The sequence below is a fragment of the Candoia aspera genome, chromosome 1 (assembly GCF_035149785.1).
Source record: "Candoia aspera isolate rCanAsp1 chromosome 1, rCanAsp1.hap2, whole genome shotgun sequence".
Taxonomy (NCBI): domain Eukaryota; kingdom Metazoa; phylum Chordata; class Lepidosauria; order Squamata; family Boidae; genus Candoia; species Candoia aspera.
Window position 1 is genome coordinate 243,517,935 of NC_086153.1, and position 23,273 is coordinate 243,541,207.

Below are 23,273 nucleotides of genomic sequence, written 5' to 3' on the forward strand. Positions count from 1 at the left end.
TCCCCTTATCACGTGTTAATGGTTGCATTGCCTAAGGGAGGAACTTGCCTGAACTTGTTTTAGTTTCAGTTTCCCTACTGTGTAGGCTTGCAGAGAATATGCAGCTGAGAGAAATCTCTCCTCTCAGCAAACAGCCTTTAAATACGTTTGTTTTCTGTAAATAAAATTATTTTTATAGAAATGCCTGGTGTGTGACTTTTCTGATCTCTCCTGGGCCAAAGGCTTTCTAGCACTCTGCCAACAGGTTATGGGCCCAGTAAGCAGCCCAGTAAACCTAGTAAGCCCAATAAAACGCCAGAGAGAATAGAGAGATCAGCTCCACACCTCATGCACAATTTAAAGGCAGGTAGCAAAGACCTGTGAAGATTTTCTTTGGAGCCACCTGGAGATTTTCCAGCAACTGCCGGTCTACAGGACAAAGAAGCCATGGCTACCTCCCAGCCCTCAGCGATGCCTCTGGAGCGCCTATCAGAGACCAACTATTTGAATTGGGCCCTGAAGATGGAGATGTATCTTCACAGAGAGAATCTTTGGCTGCCAATTGGTGAGCAACCCCCCCAAAATCCTAGTGCTGAATGGCCGAGACAGGATGAGCGGGCTAGAGCCACCATTATCCTGGGAGTTGAGGACAATCAGCTAGTCCACGTGCAAGGTATGCAGTCTGCAAAGCAACTTTGGGACGCTTTGAGAGACTTGTATGTAAAGGCAACAACAGGGAGTAAAGTTACCCTGACAAAAAAGCTGTACAAAGCCTACCTTGCAGAAGGAGATAGCCTTCCTGAGCACCTGCATTATATTCAGCAGCTGTTTGTTGAGTTGCAGGAGAGAGGAATGGAATTTACACCTCTCACAAAATCCTATATCCTCCTGTCCTCACTGAATGAAACATGGGACATGCTGATTTGTACCCTGGAGGCTATGCCTGAAGCAGATCTCACCCCATCATATGTTACACAGCGCTTACTCCCTGAATGGGAGAAGAGAGAGGAAAAACCCCCCCCCCCATATCTTCTGGAAAGCTGCAATACCAGAAAACAAGGGAAAAGAAGGGAAAGGAAGCTGAGGCCACAGCACTAGCCAGCCAGCGATGCTTCACTTGTGGTTCAGCTGGACATTTGTAGAAAGACTGTGTCTTGAAACCCAAGAGTAGAAAGACAGAGAAGAAGAACACAAGGGCAACACAGAAGAAGGCTCTTCAGACAAGCCAAATTGCACAGGTTGCTGAGAAGGGTAATTCTGATGTATGGGTGTTAGATTCTGGGGCCAATTGTCATTTATGTAATTGTAAAAGCTCTTTTGTGTCACTGTCTAAAACTGAAAGACAAAGTGTATCTTTGGCTGATGGGTCTGTGACCAAAATTATGGGACAAGGTGACTTGTATTTATCCTGCTTGGGAGAAACTGTAAAAGGTGTGTTGTATGTGCCAAATTTGCAATCAAACCTTTTATCTGTGGCACAATTGGCTGCAACAGGGTATGTCATAACATTTAAGAAAAATGGTTGTGAGATACATAAAAATGGAAAATTGTGTGCTACTGGTATATTAAAAGACTCCTTGTACATTGTGCAAAATGCAAGGATGCCAAGCTGCAAGGCTGCAGTTGGCAACATGCCATATCATGACCAATGTGTACACCTGATGCACAGGAGATTTGGTCATGCTAATTTCAAGTATATAGCACAAATGCCACAACTGTGTGCTGACCTAAAGATAAAACCCTGTGACAAAGATTTAGATCGTGTAGTTTGCAAAGAATGCAAAACACTAAAAGCTCCTGTGAGTAAGCACAGTGACGGAGTTACAACTAGACCTTTGGAAATTGTACACTCTGACATTATTGGTCCTTTTGTTCCAAGTCTTGGACAAGCAAGGTATGCAATGACCATCATTGATGATTTCTCAAGATACACATTTATCTACATCTTAAAACATAAAGATGAGGCATTTGAGAAATTTAAAAGTTTTGTGACATGGGCAAATGGAAAATTCCCTAGGCCTGTATCTGCACTCCAATGTGATGGAGGAGGACAGTACCTTTCTCACAAATTCAAAAGGTTCCTAGTGGAAAAGGGGATCGAACAAATTCTTTCTAACCCTTACACCCCTCAGCAAAATGGTGTTGCTGAAAGAAAGGGCAGAACCTTGCAAAATGTGATGGAATGCATGCTTAAAGATTCCAGGTTATTGTTCAGATATTGGGCAGAATCAATATCTACTGCCTGTTATGTACAAAACAGATTGTATAACTCTGTGATTCAGGACACTCTATTCCACTTGTTTTATGGTGTGAAACCAAAGGTAAACCATCTTAGAGTGTTTGGTAGCACTGCTTGGGTTCATATTCCAAAACAGCAGAGAAGGAAAGGAGGCCCCACAACAAAGAAAGCCATCTTTGTTGGCTATGAACAAAGCCAAAGGAGCTACAGGTTCATAATGGGAGAGAAATTAATAATTAGCAAAAGCGCTTCTTTTGCTGAACAAAACTGGGGGAGACTAAACTCTAGCTCTCCAGTTGATCTGACCACCACAAGAGAACAGCAAGGACTTGCTGATGGTGATCTTTTGCCTGATGAGGACATTAAACCAGAAAAGCAAACTGAAGATCTGTCTGATGAGACAGATGCTTCTCAGGAAAGTGATAGGAGTCAAAATTTAAGCCCTGTATTACCTCGCAGATCTCAGAGAAGTAATAAAGGCATTCCTCCATCACGTTTTCAGGCTGAAACAGTAAAGGCTTTTCACATATTCACAGAACCTGAGTCTTTAGAACAAGTGAATGCTTTACCACCTGAGATTGCACAAAATTGGCATTCTGCCATGCAACAGGAGTTAGCATCCTTGAAAGAAAATAAAACATGGAAACTGCTAAATCTACCTCCCAATGAACGCTGTCTAGGTTGCAGGTGGGTTTTCAAACTGAAAAGGGATGCTGATGGCAAAATCCAAAAATATAAAGCAAAGTTAGTTACAAAAGGGTTCACTCAAAGGAAAGATTTAGACTTTGACAAGACTTTTGCACCAGTTACTAAAGGTGAATCAATTAGATTACTGTTAAAAATTGCTGCACTCAAAGGAATGTCAGTTCACCACTATGACATTCAAACTGCATTTCTCTATGGTGATTTAGACCACAAATTATACATGCAGCAACTCCCTGGCTATGAAAAAGGGAAACATCTAGTCTGTGAACTGCAGAAGTCAATCCATGGGTTAAAACAAGCTGCTAGATCCTGGAACCAAAAATTAGATGAAAAACTGCAGAATGTTGGTTTTGAAAAAGGAAAAGCAGATCCATGTGTATATATGAAGAAAGACAAACAAGGCTGTATGTATCTGTGCATTTATGTTGATGATTTGCTGCTGTTCACACCAACAGAAAAACAAAGGCTTGATTTTGAAGCCTGCATGAAAAGCCATTTCACATTAAAAAGCCTTGGAACTGTAACAAATAACCTAGGTTTGGAAATACACAGGAAGAAGGATGGTAGCTTTCTGTTAAACCAAAGGGGAAATAATGTTCAAATATTGTGAATGGAAAGACATACAGAGTTGTCAAAGAAAATTAGTTTGCATCTTATTCCGTAGTATAAAAAGGGGAGTGTTAATATGTTTTCTACTACAGATTAAGGTTACTATGGTAACTAATCATTTTGGCCTGGTGAAGAGGTTGAATTTAATTGTCCCCTTATCATGTGTTAATGGTTGCATTGCCTAAGGGAGGAACTTGCCTGAACTTGTTTTAGTTTCAGTTTCCCTACTGTGTAGGCTTGCAGAGAATATGCAGCTGAGAGAAATCTCTCCTCTCAGCAAACAGCCTTTAAATATGTTTGTTTTCTGTAAATAAAATTATTTTTATAGAAATGCCTGGTGTGTGACTTTTCTGATCTCTCCTGGGCCAAAAGCTTTCTAGCACTCTGCCAACAGAAATATCCCCTTTCATTTAAAAAATATAGAATCCATTTCCAATTAAAGCAGACATACATAAAACATCTGTGTGCAATGGGATATATCTATTCTTATGAATTTAAAAGCAGGTCACTTTTTCCCTTCATTTTGGGGAATATCATAGAACTAAAGAGTATGACAGTGATCTGAATGCATGTTTGATTCCTAAAATGCATTAATATTTCAACAATTTTCAGTATTTTAGATTTTTCTCCCGATTTAAATAAGGAAGGCGGATGCTAATGTGTTTACATATTTACAGTAAATTTTTCTACATAGTACAACTTTATTTAAACCACAATGAGTTTGAATTTTGTTCTCTTAAATACTTAAGTAAAATACCTGTTCATTGAAAATAACATTCACAAATAGTATTAGTACATTATTTAAAGCTTTAACGAATACCTGTAATATCTGAACATTTTCTGATGCAAACTGGTCTATAGAATTATCATAATTTACACTGAAGCACTTTCTAGAATATTTTCTACAAAAACCACATTCACTGGCCGCCCACGATGCCCTTGCATTTTATTTCCTGTCAGCTCACTAGGACACCATTCACGGGCACTGTGTAGGCTTATTGTCTTTGAACTACTATCAAAGACTCTTATCAAGAAAGCAATGGCAACAGCCTGCTGCAATTTGCTACGCTGTACTTCTTCCCAGGCACAAGCAGTTCAAAGCAACTATGAGCAATTCATTTCTGACCACACCCATGATCACATGCTGCCCATTCTCAAACATACCTTAACTTTGGTTGACTAGAATTGTATACGGAAATGGTTTAGTGATTGAAGTAATCTCACTGGCATTATTTTAGTTATTTTTTATCTTTAAACTGGACTTGTGTATTCAATCACACAAATGCTACAGTTAGAAAACACTGATAGATAAGAAAGCTCATTATTGGAAGAGAAATAGCTTGGAATATAGTCCTTCAACCAAAGGGCCACGCACATACATGTTCCCACAAGAGCATAGGCTTGGTGGAAGCTGAACCCATTAACGTTAAGCTCAGCCACTGCTTTAGAGGAAATGCTGTGAACACAATTTACAGAATTTCCTCTGAAGCTGTGGGGTTGACCATTTCTTGGCCCCTGATGTAGGCAAACCGCCAGGATACCTTGTTGCCATCTCCCTTCCTCCTCAGCTCCTCCAAGGAGTAGCTCTGCCCTCCTCTGCACAATGCTTTTTTCCCCCTTGCCATTAAAAGCAAGAGAAGAATAAGGAGAGGGATAGGGCACTGGCTGGTGGCTGCTTTTTGTCCCCTCCCATTCATTGTTCTCTGGAGAAATTAATGGCCAGCTCCATAGAAGGATGGGGCAGAGTAGTGGCGACTGTAGCTTAGTGGTGCAAAACTGCTGTCATGGACATAAAGGATTGTGTGGAACTGCCCATCGATTTAGACTGACTTTCTGAAAATTCCACTATCTACTTTCCTTTGAAACACAACTACAGAATGCAAACACCAAAGCAAATACCATTATTCTCTTCAAAAATAGTGTTCCCAGAACTGCAGCAACCAATTTCTGTTCACAAGTGGCTATATTTGGAGGTTAACATCTGGGACACTAGCCAGTAAAAGCAAGAAGGAAGAAGCCAAAAACTGTCTGGATGTAAACCAGACAGCATATGCATATTCTCTCTCTCTCTTACATGCACCCGCACAGTTTTTGTGACCTGTTAATGAGATAAATGCTAGTCAACTGTATGGGATCTGACAATTAAGATCAGGTGGTAAGAAATGAACTGAACAGAAAACAGATCCTGGAGTTGTGGGGGGGGGGAAAGCTGTGGGCAAGGAACAGATGTTTCTGGAAGTTTGAGGCTGTTGCACTTTCCCCATCTTCACAAACTGTTGGTCATGCAATTAGATCATGAGCATCTCTGATTGGAGCTCATGGCTTTCTCATCCCAAATCAAGGAAGGGAAAATTATCTTCAGCTTAAGAATGCTGTAATTGCTCCATGCAGCAACTGCAGGGGAAAGAGGGGAATCCCAAAGGTCTTTACATTATCATCAGAAAGGAAAATGAAATGCTGTTATTTCAATAACAGGGTAAAGAGAAGAGCATATTTTTAAACACACACACACACACACACACACAGCTCTTATACCACAGGTTTGTTACTAAGAACCACATGACTATATATAGTGATCTTTATAATATAAAAAAATATTCTCCAACTTTCAGGAAGATCTTAAAAAACGTAAAAAGTGTCTATTTTGGAAAAAGTTTCTTGGGGAAACTTTTAGTATTTTAGTATTTAGCCACTGCAAAAGTAGCATCTAGTATTTAGCTATTGCAAAAGCAATGAAGCGTGCTGGGGCACCTTAAAACTAACCAATTTATTGTTGCAAAGAATAAGCAAAAGTGTGTGTATAATACATCGGTTAGTCTATAAGGTGCCCCAAGACTCTTGGTTCTTTTTGGAAAAAAGGGTAAACAGATAGCTTTACAAGTTGAACCACTTCTCATCCTACCCAGAATAGCCTACACCAGGCACTTTATAGGAATTTTGGAAATATTGAAAAGTACATTCAAGAACCATATACGCATTTTATAACACAAGTTCAGACTGTTTCTACAGGCTAAATGACCTCTCTTTGAAAAGTGAAGATTTCTTTCTTTCTCTCTGTTTTACAGCTGTACAAGGGGGTAGTTGCAAATGAAAATTTAGCCTACTTTTTTCCTTTAAAGAAAATATGATGAATAACTATCAACAAAGAATAAAAAATGGAGGCCAACCACAAATCTCCACCAGTGAAGGATGATAGCGAATATTCAATTCCCACCAATACAAAATTAACCTGAACCTTACCAAAACCAAGAGCTAAAAAGGAGGGTGGGGGCGGAGGGAAAAAGCTGTGAAATCAGTCCTATCAGTAAAAGCACTACCATCAGGCTTTATTTAGCTTCCATCAAAATTACTACAACTTTTTTTTAGTCATAAAAAAGCCTTTAAAAAATCTAGCAATTAAGGGCAAAAATAGAGTAAGGATAATGACATAGAGCAAACTGAACCAAGCCTTGCAGAAAGATGAAGAAATCCTAGGAGATTTACCTCTAGGAGAGCAGAGCACACAGGTTTTTTTTTCTTTAAAAAAAGTAACAAAAATGAAGGATTGCTGGGATATGCACATATAATGTGGAGGAACATGGATTAAGTACAAAGTTGGCATTCAAAGTTGTCTATTTCCTATTTTCAAACCTGTCGCATTTTGCAAAGTGTAGTATCTAGAAATATACAGAATTAGTACTTAAATTATACAGGAGATACCCATCAGACCTGCTATATTATAAAGAAAATTTGACACTCTCTTCTGAGAACGTATTATTACCACAGCTCTGGCTTCATGTTATCGTAATACTTTCGAAGCACATTCAACTTGGCAGGTGTGGGTAGGATCAAAAGCCAATAAATATGAAGATTACCTAGCTCCCTGTCAGAATTCCTTGGTAAGAAAGACTGAGGGAAAAGTCTTCAGTGCCACTGCTGGATAAAAGAAGCTACACAGACTGCCAACTACCTGGCTCAGTGACATAAATTAATGGAAGAAGTGGAAGGGGAAGACAAAAACAGAAAAGGCAGAAGCCAAGACAATTAGTGACCAGTCTCAACCTCACAAGAGTTAAGCAGCGTGAAGAACAGAACAGGAAGGAACACCCATGTTTTATTGTATTTTTAATTAGTATTTATTCTTGTTTTATTGTAAATCACCCTGAGTCGCTCTTTGAGTGAGATGGGTGGTGACTAAATTTTAAACAAATAAACACACACACACACACATATATATATAAAAATAACAAAAATCTCAAGACAAGACAAGGCTGCACATCCTGTCCTTCTGCTGCTACCTGTCCAGTCCTACCACAGACAACTCTTTATTTGAAGCCCTCCCAGGCCTCCGGGACAATTTTGGAGAAGGATTGCTCAAGCTCTTCCAGTAGGAGAGTTCTTTCTATCTCCATATTTTGGTATGCTGGTTCTGTTTCAAAGCAGGGTTGAGGTGGGGCAGTATCATCTTGTCTCCTATAGATGGAGCTATGTCTCTAGCATTAACAGTACCTACCTACAGTGTACTGTAGGATTATTTTTTCATTTGATTTGATTTGATTTGACTTGATCTGATCTGATTTGATTAGAACTCCTATTGGCTAAAAACAATAGCACCTTTCAGCTGTTCATGATCCCTACTCTGGCATAAGCTTATGCTGACAATAGTCCAGTGTTCACTAAAGGTTTACGTCATAATAAACTTTGCTAGCTTTTAAATACCATGAGACTCCTTGAGTAAGAAAATCATTGCTCTGTGGCATCTTTGGAGCTGGTATTAAAGGTATCAATATTTTAATTTTAGAAATGTATGAGATTTCCTGCAAGTGAATAAGGCGAGTTCACGTTTCAACACAACACTGATTTCACTATCCTTCTTAGAGAATTTGTATCCTGCTTATTTTATGTGTGCATATTTGTTTATATTTTAGCTTAGTAATCAAAAAATAAGTCTGAAGTCTGTTTATACCTGAACATTTTGTATTCATTTCTGCTATACTAAAAGGGCAATTTTTATCACCTAATTAATCAATCATTGGCTGCCCAAGGTCTCAGAAAATAATCTAGGAGTTCAGGAGTTCCAAAGCATATGAGCTCAGTGTCCCAATTAAAAAGAATTTGATAACTGAGGGTCGACTCTTTTAACTCAGAGGTAATCCATCTGCAGTATTTGGGCCCAGTTTGGCTCTTGACCCAAGCCCTATAAAAGAGGACTGCCTGGTTGGAGAGTAAGAGATTATATCAAGAAGGAAAAACAAACTATCAGAAAGAGAAGGAACAGATGATCCTGCCTACTTCTGTCTTTGTCCACATCTACCACTGGCCTCCAGTTCCTAGTGTATTATTCTTGAAAGCTAAAAGATTGGCTACGTTTCTTCCATATCCTATGATCTGGGAGTATATCCCATTTAGCTCAATGAGATATTTTAGTATCAGCATGCAGGGAGCTATGCTGTGAATTGACAATGGAAATGTAGCTCAACCAATAATATGTAACAAAATAAAAAAGTCTGCTTTCAGGTCACTATGAACATGTTTCAGTTGGCATTCTGATTATAAAATTAAAAGCCAGTAAAAGCGAAAGTCATATTATTTCATTTAATGTGAACGATCTAAAAGACAATTAATTTGTCAGAGAGTGGAAGGAAAGGCATCTTGGTCTTTTCTGAAATATGAAATGTTACAGGAGCTGAAGATCTCTTGGGTATAAAAAAATCCCTGGCTGAGAAAGGTATTAACAGTAGATATTAAATGGAGGACCACAGAAGGAAAAACACTGCTTGATTCAAAGTGTTGATGAAAAACCTAGCAAATATCCTTTAATTGTAACAGCAGTCTCTTTGCAAATGTGTTTCCATTCCACAATTATGGTTTACAGAAAAATACACTTGTAAATTTATATTTAATAGACCACCCACAGTTTTACATTAAATTATATTTTAGCAAGAACAATAACCTAATCTTTATTTGTAGCTAATATTTCAAATCTTAAATAACTCAAACAATATATTAATATATTTTGATTGATCTCATAATGTAAACTATTTTTTTAAAATAATAACAGAAAAGGAAGGTTGTAGACTAAAACAGGATCTACAATGGAACCTCTTTTACATATGAGCCACAGCAAGGGCAGTATTTTTCCAAAACATTGTTGGTGCTCAGTAGCACCCAAATTAGAGTAAACTGTAGAAACCACCTTATTTAATGCATGAACACAAAGCACACACTAAAATAAAATTTGTTAATTGTACAAGAAGTAGGAGGTGTTAGAAAGGTGTTGTTTGGAGCCATCTTATAGCCCTGTGGCTATCAGCTCCAAATTCATCCTTTTTAAAAGTTTGTGGTTATGCACAGTAACCAAGTTTAAAAATGCAATAATTAGTGCATGCTTTCACATACTTGAACTTCCATTCCTTTGCATTTTGAAACACCTTTTGTTTAGCAGCACAATGAAACTATGATTTCTCTGAATAACTATTGTAAAAAGAGGCAGAGAGGAAAAAATATATACTGCAGGGAATTAGTGCCACTCTATCAGTGACCAGCTAAAAGCATATCACATAAATCGAAATAAATGTCACAGCACTGGGATACACACTTGAGTAGATCCACATGAGCTCTCATCGAAAAGTTGCTTTTGAAATAACTTATATAGGTGAAGAAAGCAATCATGGTTTGCCTATGATGCACAAAGGAAGATTCAGTTTGTATGTTACAAGAAGATGTGGGTTAGCAAAATCTCCCTTTGTAATTTGTCAGCGGAAAAGGAAGGAAGCATAAAATGTGACAATTATTGCAACAGTGAGCACAGTAGTATTTTCTGTTCTCTACCACTAGCAGTCAGTGAAGTGGAGTGAGGGGTGGGAAATGGTAAGAGAATGTGGCTAGTCCTTTCCCCCTTTTTAGCTGTACATTTCAGTGAAAATGCAGCTCAGCTGCATTCACCCATCTTCCAACTTAGACAACACAGAGTTTGTGTCTAAGATGCAACAGAGCTAGAAGATGAAAATTAGTCCTTCTCATCCCAGTGTAACCTGCCTATAACAAGGTTGTAATGTATTAATCTTTCAAAGTTGGAACTACTTAAGAATCTTGGGGATTTTAATGCAACTGAAAAAAACATTCTTGGGTTGTGGATAGGTGATAAACTACATCTAGCTACAAAGAAAGAACAAAACTCACCATCTGATTCAGAAGCTGCCCTGAAGATCAAGTAGCTGCTTGGAAGAGGCTGGGTGATTGACCCTACATTCTCTCCCTTTGGACCCTAGAACAATTTGTGAAATGAAAAGAAACTTTGTAATGAAATGTGTATTTCAATTTTATCTTCTTTACCTGGCATTTTCAATGTTATTCTTTTCAGGATCAAACAAGTGAAAATTATACAATCATCCTTTGTGAGCTAGAACAACAAGTTTAAAATAACTGAATTACTGGCTCTTAAAACAGACCAATCTGGGAAATGTGGTTGCTATTTTTTTAAACTGATAATTAGTATATCATCAGGCATGCCAATTATGATTTAAAATGGAAGCAGTGGCTAAGACTTTATTGAGAAATGATCAGACGGAAAAGGAATTGATTTAAGGAAGGTTAAAATTATTAGCAAAATATGTGTTGTAAGTGAGTAGATCCTTACTTTGCACATATTTATAGCAAGACAATATAATATACCAAAATTTACTTATTTCTACTTAACAGAATATGGCATCAACTGCTCATGTTTCTATACAGAGATTAAAAATAGGTCTTGAATGTAAATGCCCATTTCCTTTTACAACACACAGAAACCTATAGCAGCAGATATCCATCAAGTCTCTTCAGCGCAAGTCACACACCTTGGTTATACATGACTTCCGTATTTACTCTAGACACACAAACATTAGGGTCATTCCTCATTCCAAGCCATTATATTTTAACCAAGGTCTGTTGAATAAACCACAACAGCTAACTACATATCCTAAGTCACAAACCATAATTTACAAACCAAAAAAGCAGTGCTCCCACAACACCCAAGACAAAATCAAATAAACCATATGAAGATTTAGCAGGATATTTGAACCAGACCCCAATTACAAGATAGCAGTTTTCATTCCTCAAGTTAACATTAATGTTTTGGAACCATTACCAGTTTGCTTTCACATTGCTGCTTTTAATCTATTAGAGCCAAGGTCAGACCTAAGGTCTTACATGAATGGAGGTCACACACGTGAGTGAAAAGCTTGTCAGCTTCTGCACATTCCATTCTAGACTTTGATCCATTTCTACCCCTAACATTCAGTGGCTTCCTGGGCATGGAGGAGTTAAGGGATGGGGGTGGGGAAAGCAAGGGTTAGGAAATTCCACTGCATACGAAGAGTTGAAGAAGTGTATCTTCAGAGCCAGGCCCTAAATTTAAATCCCATTCAGCCAAATGAAGATACAGGTGGTCCTTGCTTAACAACCACTCGTTCAGTGACCCTTCGAACTTACAACAGCACTGAACGAGTGGTAGTTGTGACTGGTCCTTGTACTTACATACATCGATCGCTGCGTCCACGCAATTATGTGATCGTGATCTGAGCGCTTGGAGCCCAGCTTGCAATTACATTGCAGCGTCCCGCAGTCACATGATTACCATTTGCGACCTTCCTGGCTTCTGACAACCAAGTCAATGGAGAAGCCGGCAGGAGGTCACAAATGGCAACCACGCAACATCCTTGCTTAACGGCCTGCAGTGATTTGCTTAACAATGGCAACCAGAAGTACCAGAATTTCCACCGTTAAGTGATGCAGTCATGTGACTCTGCACTTTACAATCACATTGCTTAGCAATGGAAATTCCAGTCCCAATTACTGTCTTTAATGAGGACTGCCTGTATCTAAATTTATGTAATGTGCCTTTCAGCCTTTCAAGCATGTTTATATATTTATATATGAACATTTTAGTTCACTTTGCCAAAAAGACTTTCAGAATGACTGAATGAATGCTGCACATTGCCCAGCAATTCAGGGTTCAAGGATGGGATGCAAGAAAAGCAAGCGTGCATGAATAAACATGCACGGAAGGAACAGGCAGGAGGCTAGGTTCTCAGCATCTTTGTGCATACCCCACCTATTCTAAATGTTCCCTATCTTTTATACTGATGATTTTTCAAGCTGGGTCCGCATGCAGGCAATCAGCTATCCAAGAGCAGGGTGTCATGTTCCCATTTCAATGTGCTGTTAACATTGTAACGTTTCACATGTCATCTTCTGTTCCGTGTTCCTTCACCCGGGGTTTTTCCATTCCTTCACCCTCCGTTGTTTTGAGGGCTTGGAATGTATGTTTGGGTTTGCGCTCCTGCTCAAGGTTACTTTCCCAGGCGCGTCTAACGGCTTCTAGCACCTGGGAGGGGGAGCGCCCTGACGAGGGATGGGGCGGAACTTGCTTACAGGCAAGGCTTTTAAGTTTGTATTTGGCGCGCTTTTGCTCATTCTCAGCTTTCTCTGTATTTGCATACTATTCCTTTAATAAATCAGTTATCTTTAAGCCCGAGCTTGTGAGACTGAGTGTTTGGGATTAGGCAACCGTTACATAAAGCTGAGAATCATTTCATCCATTTTCCGCTAGCCCCATCCAATCGTTGGATAAGAGGGAACGCTAGCGATGACAGAACCTCAGCTTCGCGCAAGTGATGGAAGCGAGGAGGAGCGGGAGGCGGCCAGAATCCGGCCAGCGCTAACCTCGAGAGCGCAAAGAGCAGCACGTCGGGAGTTGCGGGATATCCAATTAGATGAGCTGCTGATATCCATGCAGGAGAGCCTCAGGAGTGAACATAGAACTGTTATGGAAAGAGCACCGGGGAGGGGGTCTCCACAATTATCCTGGGAGCCCGAAGTCCCCTTGTCACCGAGGGTGGTGGTAACCAACCAACCCCCAGAAGAGCCGGTCACTCCAGCTCGTATGAGGGCATTAGAGGATAAAATGGATTTAATAGTGACAATCCTTAAGGATCTACCCAGAGATGCAGAGCCCACCCCGGAGGATTGGGAGGAAGAGCCGTCACAGTACCCCAGGCATAGTACCCTATCAACCAGGGGGAGAAGCAAGACTCGATCAGCCCGTCAAGGGGGGGGCGAGAGGCAAGACCTCCTAGGGATCGGCCACCCATGGGGGCTCGGCGTACGCTGACATTCACGGAACCGCCACAGCCAGCTGAGCCGGCAAGAAACTTCCCACCATTTGGAGTGAAATTCGATGGGGATCCCACTACGCTCTCCTTCTTTATCACTAATGCCAAGCATTATATAGAAGATTGGGGCCGGAACTTTCGGTCAGAACATGGCAAGATCAATTTCATTGCCAACAAACTGAGAGGAAGGGCAGCTGATTGGTATGTGCAACTATGCCAGGCTGAGGCAACTGAGTTAGAGGACTTCGATGACTTTTTGTGGGCACTTAAACAGCATTTCGAAGACCCTCTAGCCCAAGAAACAGCTAAAAATGACCTGAGGAAACTCTACCAAGGGTCCCTCTCAGTTGCCAATTATGCGTTGGAATTTAAAGCTTTGTCAGGGAAAGTGGAAGACTGGTCTGAGCCAACAATAATTGAAATGTTTAAGCAGGGGCTAGAACCAGAAATCCTTCGCTGGGCACTAGGAAGAGATGATCCCAAAACGCTGTATGGGTGGATTCAGTTAGCGGGCAGCGCAGAAAATGCCCTACAAACCTATGCCCATACCAAAGAGCTTAGACAATCGCGTCTTGCTAGAGGAGCGCGCACATCTGGACTTGCCAGCCGCCCCAAACCGAAAACCTGGGAAGAGGAAAGGGAACGACGGTTCTCCAAAGGTCAGTGCCTGAGATGTGGGAAAGAAGGGCATCGAGCCACGTCGTGCCCGAGACGCCGTCCAGAGGAACGACAGACGAAACCTACGGTAAAGTCGCCTGCTCCTGCTCCACCGCGAAAACTGAAAGCAGCCGTCGCAGAACTGGACCCCCCAGAACTACCCTTCGGAGAAGAGGAAGAAGAGTTGCAATTCGAGCAGCCGGCGGGAAAAGCCTACCACCTGCCCTGAAGGGCGCCCTAGGGCAGGTGGAAGAAACCGGGCGTAACCACGATTCGGTGAGTGGAAATTTCCCCACACTGACTGTTAAAGTTAAACTGAGCTCAAAAACCAAAACTGTGGAAGTTTGGGCCATGCTAGATTCGGGTTGCTCCCGTTCCCTTATGCACCCTGATGTCGTAGCGGCTCTGGAACTGCCCACGTTCCCTTTGCCAAGACCTATGATCTTCACCCAATTGGATGGAACTATGGCGGGAGGGAAAGCAGTCAATCATTCCACGGGACTGGTCGCCTTGCAGATGGGCTCCCATCAGGAAAAGCTGCCATTTGTGGTAGCTCCAGTGGGGGGGTCCTCTGGTAATCTTGGGGATGCCTTGGTTTGTGCAACAAAACCCTTTTATCAACTGGCTGCATAGAACTGTGACTTTTGCAGATGGATTTTACAAAGTACCCGAAAAGGACCTACTGGAAGACATGGAGGGTGGAGGGGTAGCGTATACTACTGTGCAAACGCTTCAACCTCTTGAGGGACTACCCAATCAGTATCAGGATTTTGCTGAGGTATTTGGGGAAGAGGAAGCAGATCGCTTGCCACCCCACCGAAAAACGGATTGTGCCATTGAATTCTTACCAAACGTGAAATTGCCTCACCCAAAAATATACCCCATGTCTCCCAAAGAACTCACTACGCTAAGGGAGTTCATTGACAAAAACCTGGCTAGGGGTTTCATTGAGCCTGCTAATTCCCCGGTAGGAGCCCCTGTCCTATTCAGGCCAAAAAAGGATGGGTCATTAAGGCTTTGTACCGATTTCCGCGGGCTCAATGCGGTCTCAATATTAAATAAATATCCTTTGCCCCTGATCAAAGATATGTTATCACATCTGGCCAGGGGCAAAATTTTCTCAAAACTGGATTTGAGAGAAGCCTATTTTCGGATTCGCATAAGGGAAGGGGATGAGTGGAAAACAGCATTTAACTGTCCTCTTGGGGCTTTCCAATACAAAGTCTTACCCTTTGGGTTATCCGGAGCACCTGGGGTCTTTATGCAACTAATCAATGAGGTCTTGCATGACCACTTATTTAAGGGGGTACTGGTATACTTGGATGATGTATTGATTTATACTGAAACCATATCAGAACATATCCACTTGGTGCGTCAGGTACTGGCTAAATTGAAAAAAGCAGAGTTGTACGCGAAACTGTCAAAATGTGCATTTCATCAGTCACAAATTGATTACCTAGGCTATCGAATTTCAGCTCAGGGCATTGAAATGGACCCTGCAAAAGTAGAAGCTATTGTGGCATGGGAGCCTCCCCGTACCAGGAGACAATTACAAAGTTTCCTTGGATTCGCTAATTTTTATCGGGCATTCGCCCAAAATTTTGCTGAAATTGCCCTCCCCCTTACTGAACTGTTAAAAACTAAAGGACAGGGGGATACGCGACGTTCAAAGAACCCAGGCGCGCTCCTTAAATGGACTCCTGCCTGTCAGCAAGCGTTCGAAGCGCTCAAACAAATCTTTACCACAGAACCAATTTTACAGCATCCAAACCCCTCTAAACCCTTCGTTGTACAAGTCGATGCTTCTGATTTCTCCATAGGAGCAATCTTGTTACAATCTGACCACTCGGGCGCCTTAAAACCCTGTGCCTACCTCTCTCGCAAATTCACTGAAACTGAGAGGAGATGGCACGTTTGGGAAAAAGAGGCTTTTGCTGTAAAAACGGCTTTAGAAACATGGCGACACCTATTGGAAGGCACTTCCAACCCTTTTGAAGTCTGGACTGACCATAAAAACCTGGAAGCTCTAAGCACCAGTCGAAAACTCAGTCCCAAACAGCTGCGCTGGGCTGAGTTTTTCAGCCGCTTCGACTTCACCCTTAAGTTCATACCAGGCAAGAAAAACTTTTTAGCTGATGCACTCTCCCGCAGACCCCAAGATGCTGGCCCAGGGCCAACGGTCCAAGGCACCGTCTGGACCGACAAACAATTAAGTTTGGCAGCGGTGACTCGCAGCCAGACCCGAACGCAATCAACGCAACCTCCAGCCGCTCTGCCTTCCAGCCGTTCGCCGCGCTTGTCAATTCCATCCGATTTGCAACAACAGTTGCTTTTCCACCTTAAAACAGATACTTGGTTACAGGGGACAATTCTACAGCTCTCGTATGACTGGGCCCATCTCTCACATAATAGAAATTGGGAATATTTAAAAGTACACTTTCAATTTCATAACATGAATAAATACCTAAGTGAACAATGAAAGTATTCAGCTGAAGATGAGAACCATATGACAAGGTCAGAAAAATTGTGCAACAATGAAAGGTGTCCTTATCTTTGTAGCATTTCCTCTTGATAACTTGAGATCAATTCTACACAGTATCTGAAGAATACTCAACATAGAAGCTGTTATACTGAAGACTAGAACGGACTGTATAACCATTAAGTCTGCAATATTTTGAAGGACCCTTGAAGTTCTTATTTCATCATAACTTGATCCCATAAAAACTGCTGTACTGGTTATTTCTAGTTAATGCATGGTGTAAAAAGGCATTGGGTAGTGTCATGGTATCTTTTGGGACCCAGAACTTCCTCATTCTTCTGCCAACTAATGGATAGATTAATTGAAAACAGACATACAGGATACATATTGTGAGAGAATATGGTCAGGTCGGAGGTGATGCAATAAAATCTATGACGATGCTGGAATGTAGTTCTCTGTTTTGAAACTATAGGCCAGTTTTGAACTCTACCTTCTTTTGTTCTGTTTCAGTACAATAATGGAGATTTTTATGAATGGTTTCAGTGGTAAGTCTAACTAACTGTCCATAAAAATATGTTTCAGGTTGTTCCCGGAACATCCAAATGTTCTTTATGCTTCTTGTGATAAATACAAGAATATAAGACTGTATTATACATTAAATACAAGCTAAATACAAGACTGTACGGCAGAGTTACAAGCCCCAAGGAACCTAAGTGAGGCAGGTGAGCCTATTCAGCCACTGTTCACTGGAGCACAGGAGAAAGGTGCACCTCTCGCAGATCAGTTATCTTGGCCTAGATGAAGAGAAATCTTTTCTTTTCCCTAGAAGTTTTTCTTCCTTCTTTTTCCTCTTACAATGAGAGTCCCAATATAATAGAGAGACATGCCTATTATTCACGCCAAAGGGGAAAGCACACCAAGTGGTATACAGTCCATGTTTCATTGTGACAACATTTGCACTCCCACACAATCCCTTTAACATGGTTTGAAAATTTTTGTTCATGGGTGACAAGGAAGGAAAGCCAGACAGGCATCAGGCTTCATTTCAACAGTGTCTCAAATTCCGGCATCTTACAAAACAACTGTAATAAATTTAAACCAGACAGATTTATATCTCACCTCTATTTTGTACAACTCAAGACACAATACATAATGCTCCCTCCTCCTATTTTCCCCACAACAGGTTGGGCTGACAGAGTAGTAACCCAGTTGCATTAGAACTCACCATCTCACTTCTAATCCAGCACCACACCAAGCTGGTTCTTTGATTACATTGAAGTTTACTGTGATATATGAATGCAGCAAATCTATGTTTTAATCCCCAAGACTATTCGCAGCAATGGCTCTTAGTATTTCCTTTAAAGCAAGGATTAATATATGTGCCCTTCCAAAGGTTGCTGAACTCCCCATGAGCAGCAGCCAATATGCTCAATGGGGAAAGACAATGAGAACTGTCACCCATCATGTAGGCTATCCCAGGTTTAATCCATGGTGGTAATCCATAGATTTTATCTGCAAGATCCCTTCTTGTTGTTATGCATAATCTTGTATCTGACTTTAAAACTGTCAACTCACTGTCTTTTTAATATAACACCAGATATATTTGGAATTTCTCTCTCTAGCTTCTGAGTTCAGGAAACAATGCTGCAGTCTCCCATTCACTTTCATGAAAGCAAGATCAAATATTTATGGCACATGATAGAAATGCAATTGTGCTGTTTCTCTATGTACAAGGTCCCTTGCAGCAAGTGAGCAATTTTGACTTGGGTATGCCAATATTCCATTTTACTCCTTGCCTTTTAACCACCCTCCAAGGCAAATTTTCTTAATTTCATAAATCGTGATACCTGGCATTTCTCCTTGTGAAAGATTGTGGAGGAGCTGGGAAAGGAATGGAAGAGAGAGTAGACATAAACGATCAAGAGACAGAGGGTGAGTCAGTTGTTGGCTGGCAACTTACTCCAAGTGACAAGAAATCTGGGGAAAAGCGTTCAAGTCACTCACAGAGCTTCTGCCTTAATTAACTTGCTATAAACCAAGGTGGGAAATCCCTCTTACAGATTCCAAAATTCTCTATTTACCCCAAACTAACATTAAAGTTTCCTTACTGAAAACTGTTATTGCCTCCTTGATCTTAGCCAGTTGTATAGGGCTTGACATTCCTGTACTTTACATTAAAAAGAACTCACATACAATACATTAGCCAAATCCTTATCCAACTTCCACAGCTGGAATGCTGCCAGCAATTTCATGGTGGAACTGGGATATGATAGGGGCAGGTAATCTAGTGTTCTCCAGATGCTTTGGACTCCAAATGACATCAGTCAGCACCAGCCACCATCAAAGACAGGGAATGAGACGACTTGTACTCTAAAACATCAGGAAGACCTCAGATTACCCATATTTAACCCCAAGTGAATTCCACTGAGTTCAACAGGACTTTATATCTATGTTCTTCAGGCAGCTGAATAGGTTAGAAATCTACAGTAGCTTCTTGTACTTGATTGTTCATGCATTTAACAGATAAACTCATTCTAACTATTCTGTTGTCTATACAGAAGTGACCTCAAGCCCTTATTTATCTTTTTAAAATGTCAGCATCATTCTTCCCCTGCCACATTCCTTTAAAAAAAATAATATCAAGAAAGCACTTAATGTTTCCCTACACTCAGCTCCTACATTAAAACTAGGGAAAGAGGAAAGTGAAAAGGCAAGCTGTCAGATCTTATTAATGTCAGCAGTAGCACTACAAGCCACTAAATTGCTGAGGGACGAACTTCCCAACTCATGTTTAAATTATCTGTTATGTTACCATAGATAGCTTTGGTTTCTTTCACAAAACCATCTTGTGAAAGAGAGCACACAGACACACCGCCTGGCCTTTGCTGGGGAGGGCAAATACATAATGTACTTATTCTCTACCAGAAACCTCATTAAGAAGTAGGTCAGAAAATACACAGCTTCAGCAATTCATACTGTTAGATCATTTCCACATCAATAGTCTCCTATATTACCATATTTTGTGCCTCACCTTTCCATCCACAAACTGCAAAATCAAGATCTTCATTTGACTGAGCTATACCGAGTATGGCAAACAACAAGCGCTGTTGGATTTGGACTAATAAGACCTGGATCAAATCGTTTCTCCTCCACTATTTATTACACAGCTTTACGTAACTCACTGACTGGATGTATATAATGTGCTTTGCTTATTTGTGACTTATTTCCTTGTGTGACCCTAGCCATTGTGGTTTGCAAACTACAATTCATGGTTTAGCATGTGGGAACCTAAAAGCTGTGGCTTATTCAATCTTAGCAGTGCAAAATGCAAATTCAGTCATTATCTCCCCACTTTAGCCTCTCTTACAAAGTCACACGACAGGTTAAAATATTTTACTATATTTCACGATAATTTAGTTTTGGGTTTTTTTGTTTTTAATTGTATGCTGCCCTTAGTTGTTTTGCAAGGGTGGCTATATAAAGCAAGTAAATCAATGTAAAAATAAATATGAAACTTTCCTTAAAGAAAAGCAGGAGTAAAAACATAAATGATAAATGATTGGATCTGCAGGAGAGAGGATTTATTAAATCCGTTGTAGAATTTTCTGTTCATGTAGATAATTTGTAAACTATAGGATGGGGAAAATCTATGCTTTGACTCAGAAGGATTAAAGCTGGATGGGAAAAACTACACTTGTCTGCATGTCATTCATGTATAGAAGAGCAAGAGGACTCCTAATCTAAAGGAACCCATGGCAGAAGCTTAATCTTCTGACCCTACCTCAGCTCTCCCTGTACTTTTCTCCAAGCCCAACTCTAACCAACTGCTGCAAACAATAAACTAGACAAGATGTGTGGACTTCAACTCCCAGAACGCAGATGTGCAGTCTTCAACTCCCAAAACGCACGCGTGCTTTGCATGCTGGCTGGGGAATTTTGGGAGTTGAAGTCCACACATCTTAAAAGTTGCTGAGGTTGAACAACACTGATCTAGACCTTGGGTGGGCTCCTTCCCATTGGAAGCCTTTAAGCAGAAGAGCAGCTCCCTAGTAGGGTTGCTTTGGTTCTGGATTCTTATGGCAAGCAGTTGAGTCTATGTTCAGTTTTCCTCCCTTGCACGTCCCTTTTGATATGAAAAACAGACTGCCCTTCCCAGCACCCCTTGCTTTCCACATGAATGGGCTAAGCACAGGAATAACACATATGATCGTTGAATTTATGACAAGGTTGGTCCTTCCATCACAGAAGTGAGGTACTTCATTTGAAAACAAAAAGCAATTCAAGCAAGATATGCTACCAAAAGGAACCAAATGGTTTTCAAAATGATTGTGTACAACAGTGAAGTGACATAATTAGCAACAGCTTTGAGGTAGCAAAAATGGAGGAAGAGCCTGGGGTAATAATAAGAGCTTCTTCCTCCAGGGCCAATGAAATACAATACAGGTAGTCCTCTTTTAACGTCCATTCATTCAGCAACAGTTCAAAGTTGCGACAGTGCTCTAAAGAAGGGACTTACAACCAGTCCTCGAAGTTCCGGCTGTTTCAGCGCTCCCACAGTTTATGTGAACAAAATTAGGGCCCACTCAGGCCTGCCCACATTTACGACTGCCTTTGGCCACCCTCCTACCTGCTGATTGCAGCTGACGCCCTAGCCAGCCCTGCCCACCGCCTCTGTGACCTGACCTCTGTTCGCAAAAGAAGGCCCCAGCCAATACAGTAGTGGCACGCGGTATGGCAGGCACGGAGGCAGTAGGCAGGGCTTACCTTTTCCCCTTACCTTTTTCCAAGAATGGCTTTGATGTGGGTGGGTCCTCGTTTAACAACCATGTGGGATTCACTCAACAACAGCAACTGGAGTTGCCAGAACTGCCATCACTAAGCGGAGAGGTCACATGATGTTTCGCTTAATGACCATGTCACTTAGCAACAGAGTTGCCAGTCCCAATTAGGCTCATTAAGTGAGGATTACCTGTACACAAATGCAGGGAGTGGCATTAGCTCATCCAAATACTAACCAATAGCTCACCATGACACTTAGGGAGTCTTAATCTACTCAGCAGTTCAAAATATGTATACCATCCCTACCTGAGATAGTAGTTAGTAGTTTGGAAAAAAACCCAACCATCTTTTCATTTGAGAACAGTGGCATTTTAGAATTTAACAATCCTGCATGAACAGTAACAGTGTTATTTTCATTTTAATCTAAGAATTAAAATTTACTGACGAAGTTCATTTCCTAACAACTTTGACATGAAAAATCCTATTCTGGAGAGGTGTGGGATCAGTCAGAATAATTTTATCTCGAGGGCTGCTATTCCATTCTGACAGACCTCCAGTGAGAGAAACTGTACCAGCTCTATGAATCCAAATACCTCCTGTTCATACAAAACCTCTGGAGCCTAAATGAGCAGCGCTGCATTAATTTAAACTGAAACTCCTCCTTTCAGGGTCTCTGCTGCCAGCCTGCTGACTTGTTCCTTTTATCAATGTGCCATACGCAAGTGTGTGCTTCAGGGACACTCCTCTGGAAGTCTAAGGCATGTATTAATCTCCACACCTACCCAGAGCTGGCAAGGCCTCTCTCATTAATCACAGCTTGGAAGCAAATGATATTTACTTGCATCCTAGGGTATTTCATTTCTTGCCAATGTTTGTGGGATTATATATAAATAGAAGTAGCACAGGCCATTGCGGCAATAATCTTTTTATTGTTCAGAAAGGTCTGCATAATGTCAAAGGTATTCTTGTAATGGAGACCGCTTTCTATCAGACAAGATTGACTGAATCTGAAAGAAAATGTCATGTTACATTCTGATAAAAATGAAAGTCTACCCAGGATGTTCAAGATATGGATTAGGGGTGAAATCCAATGTGGCATTTCTACTGAAGAAACTGTTTCAGGGAATCATAAGGGGGTGGGAGTGTTTCCACAGCCTGCAGAAACTTGCCACTGGATTGCTTGGCATGGGATTTTACCCTACAAAACCCGTAAGTATAAAAATTGTACTGTTGAGATGAAACGTTTGGTTCCATACAGAACTTCTATTGTTGATTTTCTGCTGACAAATATCATGGTTTTCTCTATATTTCAGATATAGGCTATATTCATATACTGTACTAATCATAATCAGCTTAATCATGGTTTGTTCCATAAGCCGTAACTGGCTGGGCATACACATCACACTTTGTCTTTAGCCATGGTTAACCAATCACAATATCTGGGTCTGAACATCAACCAAACCCTATTATGACTTAGTGTTAAGCCACTCAGTGCCATATGCCCTGTCTCTGTACTTCCCTACCTTTATACAAGGGACTTGTGAAACTCCCCCTCCAGTCACAAGGCACTTTCACACAGCAACTAGTCACATCCCTTGTACCTACTATTGAGCTTTTGTGCCACCACAAGTGCCCTCATGGCTGTCCCCTTGGACTTCAATGGACAAGGTAGGGAGAGGGAGGAAGGGCCATC

The 23,273-nt window shown here is 41.0% G+C and overlaps 1 protein-coding gene across 2 annotated transcripts in view; it reads right to left on the reverse strand.

The window, feature by feature from the left end:
- Positions 1-23,273, reverse strand: part of OSBPL5 (oxysterol binding protein like 5) — a 140,357-nt gene that overhangs the window by 32,269 nt on the left and 84,815 nt on the right. For both annotated transcript variants that reach the window (XM_063289366.1, XM_063289367.1), the window contains exon 7: positions 10,694-10,778. In XM_063289366.1, the coding sequence (XP_063145436.1) occupies positions 10,694-10,778 (85 nt within the window). The remainder of the gene's footprint in view (positions 1-10,693; positions 10,779-23,273) is intronic.